Source organism: Pundamilia nyererei, unplaced genomic scaffold (genome assembly GCF_000239375.1).
Source record: "Pundamilia nyererei isolate P.nyererei 1_Seehausen unplaced genomic scaffold, PunNye1.0 scaffold00055, whole genome shotgun sequence".
In the NCBI taxonomy this organism is placed as follows: domain Eukaryota; kingdom Metazoa; phylum Chordata; class Actinopteri; order Cichliformes; family Cichlidae; genus Pundamilia; species Pundamilia nyererei.
The window spans coordinates 1127533-1137790 of NW_005187456.1; the positions used below are offsets into that span (position 1 = coordinate 1127533).

At 42.1% G+C, this 10258-nt stretch overlaps 1 protein-coding gene across 1 annotated transcript; it reads left to right on the top strand.

The window, feature by feature from the left end:
* The first annotated feature begins 284 nt into the window (after positions 1 to 284).
* On the top strand, positions 285 to 3862 carry zic5 (zic family member 5 (odd-paired homolog, Drosophila)). Its single transcript, XM_005733793.2, has 2 exons — positions 285 to 1511; positions 2829 to 3862. The coding sequence occupies exons 1-2, from the start codon at positions 470 to 472 to the stop codon at positions 3266 to 3268; spliced, it is 1482 nt and encodes a 493-aa protein (XP_005733850.1). The 5' UTR covers positions 285 to 469; the 3' UTR covers positions 3269 to 3862.
* The last annotated feature ends 6396 nt before the right edge of the window (positions 3863 to 10258 follow it).

The window sequence follows — 10258 nt, forward strand, 5'->3', positions numbered from 1 at the left end:
AAACCAAAGCCGGAGTAGACTAAGGTTTGACATGTCACACAAACTGTTATTTTGGTCATCCACATGCACCAGCAGCAGTAAACACAAAGCCGCCCAAACGGATCTGCTGGTAACTTTGAGTACAACTTTTTGGAGTCAACAGCAATAAAGAGAGTGAGGGGGCGGAACCCTGCTGAGCCCCTGCGCTGAACGACAGCCAATCGCTTCGTTCTCCTAACTGCCAGTCACCGAAATCCGTCCAATACCCGCAGTGCCATTTCTAAACTGTATTCCCCACTGTGTCCTCCAACTGTTGTATGTTCTGCCAATCGCTTGAGGACAGAGTGGGAAAAGGAGCAAGCAGAGTTAGAAGCCGGACAAAAGAACTTATAGACCCCTTATATACATATTTTCCTAATGTTTTAGAGAGCGTAGTGTGGTGGGGAAAAAAACAGTTGCGGTGAGTGCGGATGGACTTGTCAGTGTAGTTATGGAACCCCCTTTAAGCAAGAGGAATCCGGCGATAAGATTAGCGGATTTGGCAGCGACTCAACCCCTTCCTCATCAGAATATGACAGGCTTCCCGGGGCTAGGGGGGCATCACCCTCTCTCCCACCATGCCCACCTCCACCCTGGGGAGCTGGGCAACGACCCCGGAGTGGCACTCACTCCATTTGGACCAGAGCACATGGCACAGACAAATGCTCTCAAACTTAGCCCATCTCAGCACATTCAGAGCCATCCCGAAGCCCAGACCGCGGCATCTTTCACTTCTGCTCAGACCACAGTTGGTTTCCCCGTGGCTCACCCCCACTCAGGCTACTCAAGCAGCAGGGACTTCATCCTCAGGAGAGAACTCTCAGCCTCTGCTATGCATGCACTTGGCGACCAGCATAGTTCCGCCTCCTCCCCTCATCACCATGGCATGTTCATCTCCCCAACAGGTGCTTATGGGCACACGGAAAGTGGGGCCCATTCACTTTTCACTGGACTTCACGACCAGGCGTCCCCAGGTGCCCACCACCATGCCCTCAACGGGCAGATGCGCCTGGGTATACCGGGGGACATCTATGGCAGGCCAGAGCACTTCGGGCACAGGCCAGAGCACTATGGACCGTCTTCTCTCCACAGCTACAACTCCATGAACCTCAGTGTGAACATCGCTTCTGCTCCTCACGGAGCCGCGGGGGCGTTTTTAAGATACATGCGGCAGCCCATAAAGCAAGAGCTAATCTGCAAATGGATCGACCAGGAGCAAAGTCAAAAAAAGCCCTGCTCTAAAACTTACAGCACCATGCACGAACTGGTTAACCACGTCACGGTGGAGCATGTCGGGGGACCGGAGCAGAGCACCCACGTCTGTTTCTGGGAGGAATGTCCACGAGAAGGAAAAGCTTTCAAAGCGAAGTACAAACTGATAAACCACATCCGAGTTCACACGGGAGAAAAGCCTTTCCCGTGTCCTTTCCCGGGATGTGGGAAAGTGTTCGCGCGATCGGAGAATCTAAAAATTCACAAGAGAACTCACACAGGTCAGTACTTCAAATTGAATAAAGAATACGCACCACAGTCTGAAAAAAACATGGCTTGGTTGCAGAGAATGAGACTATGTCTGAGGCGATCTTGTTTTACTGTTCACACTCGAAACGGACGTGTGAAACGATCGTGCGTAATTGCGCGCAGAAGCGAGAAAAAAGACTTTTATTGATTAAAGAATTCGCGTGGTGAGTTACCGTGTTCCATTTTCTTTCTTAAATATAAACTTTTTTTCCCTTACTCACCAAGACACTCGCAGTAGGCGTGAAAGGATTAGAGCATATGATTTGTAAAACGTGCTTACGTACCTACAGCACAGCGACAGAACACGCGTAAATGTAATTGTCTTTGGGCGTAGGATCCTTACGCAAAAGCACGGTTAATATATTGATGATGAGTGTATGCACATGGCAGATGGCATTTAAACAAAAAACACATGCTTTAGGCTTCGACAGATTTATTGGTAACCTATCGGGGGTGCAAAATATTTACAACTACCTCTCTGAGAGTGCCTTTAGAGAAAGACAGTTTGCTCTCATATTCTGTCTACTAAAGTCTGGCAGAGCTGCTGAGAGATAAAGAAAGTCAATTTTAGCCGAACAACTTCCTTAAATTGTAATGTGTGCTCTTTATGAGAGCTGTTTATGTTTTTTAAATAGACTGAAAGTCAAATTTTGACCAGTAAATAGCCCAGTTTTGGCTTTTTGCCACCAGTATAAATAGGCCTCTTCGCCTAACTGAATTATGTAAAATCCACAGGGGAAATAAATAATTCACTGAAGAAAAAACGTGGAAAACCCTTTGGAAATACTCTAACCAATTATTGCTATGAATATACAGGATGCATTAGACTTCACATTCCATTCCGGGTTTTTGTTGTTGTTTGTTTGTTGTGCGTGACAGGGTTGTATGTATCTTTGTGTGTGCGTGTGTGGGAGAAAGAGACCAGTACGGCACATATAGGTCTCCTGGTGTTTTCCGAACTGCCCCCTTTTCAACTACATACACACATCCCCTGTAAACTAGAGGGGCCTAAAGGCATGTTACACGTGTTCACGCGGGAATATAAAGTGGGTGTGGAGCAGTGGGTGTAATGGACGTTTAGTCTGCGGAGGCATACAGGCTTCTACACTGAACACTTGTATTTATTTAAGGTGGAATGCTGACAAGTTGTGGTATAATAGGTACAGAGCATTCAATTCCAGTTGTTATTCTGACTTATTAAAAAAACTACAACAAAAACAAAAGCCATAAAGCTTTAACTTCGTGATGTTATCACTCGTAACAGTATCTGTGTGTTTCATTTCTTCAAGGAGAGAAACCTTTCAAGTGCGAGTTTGACGGCTGTGACCGAAAATTCGCCAACAGCAGCGACCGGAAGAAGCACTCTCACGTCCACACCAGCGACAAGCCTTACTACTGCAAAGTGCGCGGCTGTGACAAATCCTACACACACCCGAGCTCGTTGCGGAAACACATGAAAGTGCACTGCAAGTCCCCTCCGCCCCCTGCCACCAATGTCACCTATATTTCCTCCACAAACCCTCTCGGAGACCCTCTTTCGCCCACTTCTGAACCGCACAGGAACCGCTCCTCGAACCTCTCCCCTCAGGTCACCAACCTCAACGAGTGGTACGTGTGCCAGGGGAGCGGAGGGCCCAACCACCTTCACACCCCCTCCAGCGACGTGCCAACTACAGATTCAGACGACGAGGACTCTTTCAGAAATTCAGACCCGAGGACAATGCTCTGATACCTGGTATACATCCATGGGGACTTTCAAACTTGTCATCTAGTTGACCCGTTAAAGTGTGCATCTGTGTTGTTCCCCCACCCGGTTCACTTGAGATATTGATCAGTAGTGATACTGACTGTCCTAAAAAAACAGCAAAATTACATTCAGTGTGGATGCAATGTAGCTTCATCAAACAAGGATTTTTTTTTTGTCCCCTTTAACCCAGATGACCCCTGACCTTAACCTAACATGTAAATCACAACTGTCCAACAATCAGTTTAAAACGGAGATTTGACGTTGAAAGAAAGAACAAAATTTGCTTCCAATTTGAAAGAACCAAAAAAAATATTTTTTTTTCTTTGAATCAGGTCGGACTAGAACTAGATTAATGTGTGTGTATTTTTTTTCCACGAGATGAATGCAGGATTTAATTAACTGCATAACTCAAGACTCCACTGGTGTGCTGAAATGACATCTTTCACATCCTCTTGCAGTTAATAACTTCACTGCAATCAATCAGTGTCACATTAAAGAGAAGGTACTGCTTGTAGCTCCACAAGTAGAAATAATGAATTTTTAAAAAATCTAGAGGCTAGAGAGGAGGCCTTTTTTCTATTTCAGCTAATCTCTTTAAAATGTGGTACAAACTTTGAAAAAACTAATAAGAAAAAAAAAACAGGAGAGGAGGCAAACATCTGAGTGTCTTAAGGGTTCGCATTTACCTTATCAGATTTATACATGTGTTTGGATTGAATTTTGTAATATTTAAGAACTATTTAAGACTATATTTTATGCAAAATACACAAGTTTAACACTTGTTAAAGAGTCCAGTAAGTCCCTTGAGACCCTAAATGTCTACACTGACAGGCTTTGATCCTGTAGGATTTGTACATATGTAATTGTGCTGATGCTTGTGAATGTTGTGTAGTTTTTAATTACAAGGAAAAAAATGTTGTTTTGTACATTGTAATTTATTTGCTGGTTTCAATGTTGTACTGGAATTACAGAAACACCAAAGAATAATAATATCAGTTTTGGTGATGCATAGTACCCTGCTGATGGTTTTTGTTTTTTTGTTTTTGTTGTTTGTTTGTTTTTTTCAGATTCACCTTTTAACTTTTTGAGTTTATATTTTTTATTTGTGCTCTGTAAAAGAAGAAACATTTACTTGAATAGGCTGTGTAATGTGAAAAGTCCCTCTCCCCCCGCATGCCTTTTGTAGTGATCTGTCTTTCATATTGAGGTGCATGGTGCCATTGGATAATAATGGATGGAGAAAAAGAGAGAGAGATGAATCAGCTATGATTGTGCAGACCTTTGATGTTCAAGAATTAATTTACAATATTAAAAAAAAATCATGCTAAAATTTAATAATAAAAACAGGACATATACAGTAAATAAGTGTCACATTATATCATTAACATGATTTAAGGGTGAGTTTGATTATAAGGGGTCATTTGTTTTGGCCTTAGAAGTTTTTATAGGAGGACTGTGCCTGTACTTCTTCTTGTTATTATTATTATTTTACGCTATGTGATTTAGCAGACGTCTTTCTAACGTGGACTACACACAGTGACTGCAAAACATCAACATCAGTCTCACCTCGAGTGAAAAAGCTGAAGCAGCTCTCTTCACCTGCCTTACTGACGTTTCTATAAAATATCCAGCTCTTCTCAGAAACAGGCCTAACGGGCCAAGGAGGCTGGTACAAACTAATCACTGAGCTAATGGGAAAACTTATAGCCCCCTGATGGCGCTACCTCTGAAAGGCGCGACGGCACAAAGCAGCCGAGGCATGAATCATTCATGGGAAAAATAAAAGATAAAAAGATATCCGACAATAAGCAGAGCCTTGTATAGAGTGTATAAAACAAGCTCCCCCTCTTATTTCCTCCATTAAAACGCGAAATCTCACTTTCAAAGAGTTGCCTGTCCAGTCTATAGAATTAAAATTGACCAACGCCAGTTCTGCACCACTTCAAAGGCTGCAGCCTCTGAGAGGAAGGCTGGCTGCTTTGACAGTCTTCATGGTGCGTTAGGATTTCTATGGCAATTGGGTAGTGAAACGCTCGCATTTGAATATGTCCGGTTAAAAGGGGAGAAAAAAAATGCTAACTGCCACTAAATGAATTATAATCAAAGCATAGGATGTACCCTCTCCAGAAATGTGTGTGCTGTCACAAATATACCTTTGGCAGGTTGGCACCTAAATTCCAACCAGTCTGTGAGCGTATGTGTGCAACTAGATTCCTGTGATCACAACAAGAAAAAATGTTATCAACTAACACTCGCATATAAAAAAAGAACAATGAGAAATGATTATGAGATTTAACTGATAATACACCTGACTTGGATCAGCCTGGGAGGATTTGGGGACTGAGGCAATAAAAGGCGCACAAGGGAATCGTCACCGGCGCGTAAAACAACATTAAATGAACCTAATTTTACAGCCAAAGAGGAAATAATAATAATAATAATAATCACAGCAGCACCACAAAGCTTTAATACAAGGGTAAGTTTGTATTACACAAGCTTGATCAATTTTACAGCTGCCTTCTCAAGAGAAAAAAAAAAGAAAAATGGGGGGAGAAAAGAGAACACTTTATCTGCCGCTTCATTCAAACTATACGCACTTGTGGGCCTCTTCTTGTTTTGTGCCTCGACTTTTTTCTTTTTTATATATATAGAAGGGGTAGGGGCCAAGAGAGTAGCGTGCTCTTGTATGTCCTGTTTGGAAACAAATGCTCAATGAATGTTACAAAATAAACACGATGAAAAATAACCAGAGACATTAAAAGGAGGGAGAGTTCATTTAAAAAAGGAGTGAAGCGGTCACCCTTCAGTGAGAAACGCTTTGAAGTAGAACTTATTATCTGAGAAATACTTTTTTGGTTGTCCTAACGACGCTGTTGAATTGGAAAGGCACTCCTTTGTCAACGATTTGTTCTCCTTAAGAGGGATGTCCGTGGAAATCACTTACATGGGCCACCTTAACATACTGCCTGCAAATCAGTAACCGGCAGAGTCAGACATGCAGACGCCACTTGGGAGAGGACAAAGCAAGAAGTCGCAGTGAGAGCGCCGCTGCTTCTCAATCGCGCCCCTTTAAAAGGGGGTTGAACGATAATTTCTCAGACGAGCGTGGAGGCAAAACAAACGCCGTCTTGTCAGAGTTTACAAGCATTATCCATCTCCTGAATACTACCGGCACAATGCTCGCCAAAATTGCATGTGAAGTGATCTTTTTTTTTGGTCACAAAAGTTAAGAGTCTCGACTCAAGACTGCAAGAGATTTGATCCGAGTACCTGCGCCAGAAACTGCAGTGCGCATGGATCACCTTTACGGCAACAGAAAAGTGCTCTTGGGTTTGGGGGGGAATAAAGTACAAGAAGAAGGAGAGACAGAAGAGGGAGGATAAAGAAGTTGAGTTTAAAAAAAATATTTTTTGATTAACTTTACTTTTAGTTTTGGGGAAGCAGAAATCAGGTGCGGAGACGCAAACGGCACCTCTTCACACTAACCCCCTCTCACCTCCCAGAATTCACATACAGCAGAACAGCAACACCTTGTGATACCTCTGGCCCGTTTTACCATCTCACCTAAAAATAAATAAATCACACTTCCCCCGTTTCCTCAATATGAGAATGAAGACGAGGGTGATAATCGTAAGCCACCACTCCAGTAAATAAGACACGGAATGTGGCTAAATAAATCTGACATGTCGAGATTCTGCAGGTATTTCACGTCAAATGGATACCAGTTTATTAAAGTAAGTGCACAGTTCACCTACTCAGCTCAAACAAACGTCCTGATGGGTAGAAATAGTTTTTATTTATTTTCTTTAAATATTTCCTATCAGTAAGAGAATCAACCTTATAAACTAGCAGCCAGTAAAAAGACAGTGATAATAGCGTTACATTATCTGCCAGTTCTTGCTGTGGAGCCAAATGTTAATGGAGACTGATGTTTCTGAATGATGGTGGTAACTTACGAGCACGTTCAGTTTCTCTGCACTTACAGCTTTAAAGAGCGTCTTGCCACAGGATTCCACCTGTTTGTGCGCATAACTTTGTGAGTGGGAACTTTGTTTTTACTGGCTTCATATTTGCAGTGCAGGCATTTTGCCATTTTTCAAAGCTCCCTACCTGGTTACTAGCTAGTTTAAGTTTCATGAGCATGTCAGAAAACAAGGCAGCTCAGTTTCAGTTGCACGGCTCCCGCTTAACTTCCACATTCGCAACTCCAAGGCTGCCTTTAGAGCCGATACCCCCCACCCCTCCTTTTTTTTCTCTCTTCTTTTTCCTCCAGCAGAATCAAAGTGCCCCTTTTTCAGTTTGCTCTGCAGCCATTAAGTTTTACACTTTGCACTCCAACCTGCAGGAAAAAATTAGAATTCCAAGTTAAAGGATGCGATTTAAAACATCTGCGTTTTTTTCTTTTTCTTCTTTTTTTGTTGAGGAGGGGAAATGAATCTTTTTCCAGAAACATGGATTGGGAACGCTTGGAGAAGTGAAAATTCTTCGTCTGCTTTTACACTCGGTGCTCTCGGACTTCTGCATGTCGCTCCTCTTCAGCCCGACATCAACAGCTGTGGTTTCACCTATTAGCCCTGATGTCTTTCCCAAAGGAGTCCGGGACTTTAAACATCTGACAGTGGGCACGCAGGGGGGGTTACTCTACTGACCTGTAGCCTACTTGGTTTTAGTTTCATAGGAACTTCATTAAATCAATTACTGTGAGCACATCATCATGTTTATAGCGTTAATAGCAAAAATATGTTGGTGGTTTTTTCTCCCCATTATAATATTTTGCCTGTTCTACAAAGACATGTAGGAGCTTTGCAGGTTTGGGCGCTTTTATCATTTTATATAAACAGAACCTGAGTGATGAGGAAAATTATTCTTGCTCTGACATTTAGACTAACTTTTTGTTAAGTGGTACCACTAATACAGACAGAGTGTACACAAGAGCTTGCTCTTCTGTTTCAAAGTCATTTTTAAAAGCTTTCCATGACTTAATTTTAAATGCTTTTTTGGGTCAAAACATATCCAAAAAATGTCCCCCATAAGGACTATATTTTATATATATTACACTAATCGAATTAAGACTAATTATTGTGCTTTCAGCCTAAAAAATATTCTGGAGGGGCACAAGAAAAAGAAACTCAAGCAAAAAAAGCACAAATGAAGTGTAAAAACCTGCTCACAGAACACATTTCTAACAAGTGCCAGGCATCTTTGAAACACAATACACTTGTGGATATTTGTAATGTTAGCACTGTGAAATTAAATTTGAAGAGCTAATATAATTCTATGTGAATGAATTGAAACAATTACATGTGGCATGTTTTCAAGCCAAATAAATATTTTTTTTATTCTAATGCTTAAACAAGAAACATTTGTGTTATGTTTTGTTTTAAATGTAAGCTCTACGATAGTCATCCCTGATGATAAACACTTTGTTCTTTACCTTGTCCTTTAGGAGGTAGATAATCTCTGGGATGAACGATCAGTGCGTCACTGGTAGAGGCATAATTATAACATTTTAACTAAGTCTTTTAGGGACTGGGTTACTTAACTGATTTCCTATGTTGTCACATGTATCATGGGTACTTTGCAGGTGCACTGCTACTCAGAAGAGTGTGATACATCACTCAGAAACTGACATAATATCTGGTGGCTCAGTAACATCTGTGGGGGTAGAGACTTGGTGCTGGTCCAAAGCCCCCATCCCAGGACTGGGAGCCACTCCAAGGCAGTAGGTGAGGAGAGCAAGGTCGTCCACGGACAACCGCATGAGCCAGGCCCTGCTACCTGGCCCTTATATTGCCCACCGGCCAGAAAGTAGAAACTAAAGTGCAGATAAGCGTGAGCATGCTGCCCCAGTAGTCTCTTATTGAATGACAGGGCTTTCCTAAAAGCCTCTAAATGCAGGATGTAGGCTTCATCGTACTTGGAAACTAGGGATGAGAGGGGTGGAGGGAAACAGTGAACTATATGCTCAATCAAAGCGAAGCAGATGGACTTTTTAAGTCAAGGATATTTTGATTCGTGCCCAGGGATGGAACTGCTTACAGGGTACTAGGTATATCTAAAAGAAACAGATTCATATCTGGCACATAAATGAGGGTTGCTTTCAGATATAAAAGCACAATCAAATTAAAAATGTTTTGATTTGAGCTCCAAAGAAAAAAAGTAAAAAAAGAGAAAAGGCATGACACAAGCTCCATAATATAGCCAGTTTATATTCATGCACTGACCTGGGTCAAGTACATGAAGGAGGCCTCTCCATAAAATAGGATTTACGTTCACCACCTGAATCCCTGCTTATCAAATTCAAGTCCATATAATACCCTTCCTTTTCTCACTTTACATATCTTAAAACCCATCTTTGATTGCTAAGAATAATTTCAGAAGCATAGTGCCAGTCCACCAGTTTATTTCATTGCCTTTTATAAAATAAAATAAAAAAGGCAATGAAAGCCTCTCTTTTGCTTGTAGTGATTGATATCAGAACCAGATTTGTGGAGAACTATCATGCTTGCAACATCAGAAAGACGGCCCCTGGATGCATCTGGTTTATTGCAGAAAAGGTCAGCATTTAGAGAGTGAAAATCACTCTGTCGCAGCTGGGGAGAGGGAGGACGGGGCATATTTGGAAAGGACAAAAAAACAAAAGAGGGTTATGTCCAGATAAGGAGGAGCAAAGAGAGCTCAAGACACAGTCCTGTCAATAAAGAAAAGACAAGGAGCTATTTGTGCCAACACCAGATAAGAGTGTGACTGGCGCTCTGCCTGCGAACATCTCGCTGTCTTTACATCGCTGAAGCACTATATGTTCATCATGGGCAAACTGGTGAAGTTGGCTACCAATCATCCTTAGCTTCGAGGTCACTGCAGGAGCTCTAATCCAATGTGATAAGGCAGTGTGCTAGCAGTAAAGCTTCGAGTATGGAGGCGCCACTGCTTCCTCAACCATGCAGTGCCAATACCTCCCTCTGACTTCAT

Excerpts from the sequence above, each read along its gene's own strand:
- zic5 (XM_005733793.2), top strand. The coding sequence starts at position 470 with ATGGAACCCCCTTTAAGCAAGAGGAATCCGGCGATAAGATTAGCGGAT. Across the intron at positions 1,512-2,828 it reads TCACAAGAGAACTCACACAG|GAGAGAAACCTTTCAAGTGC; the intron begins GTCAGTACTTCA and ends CATTTCTTCAAG.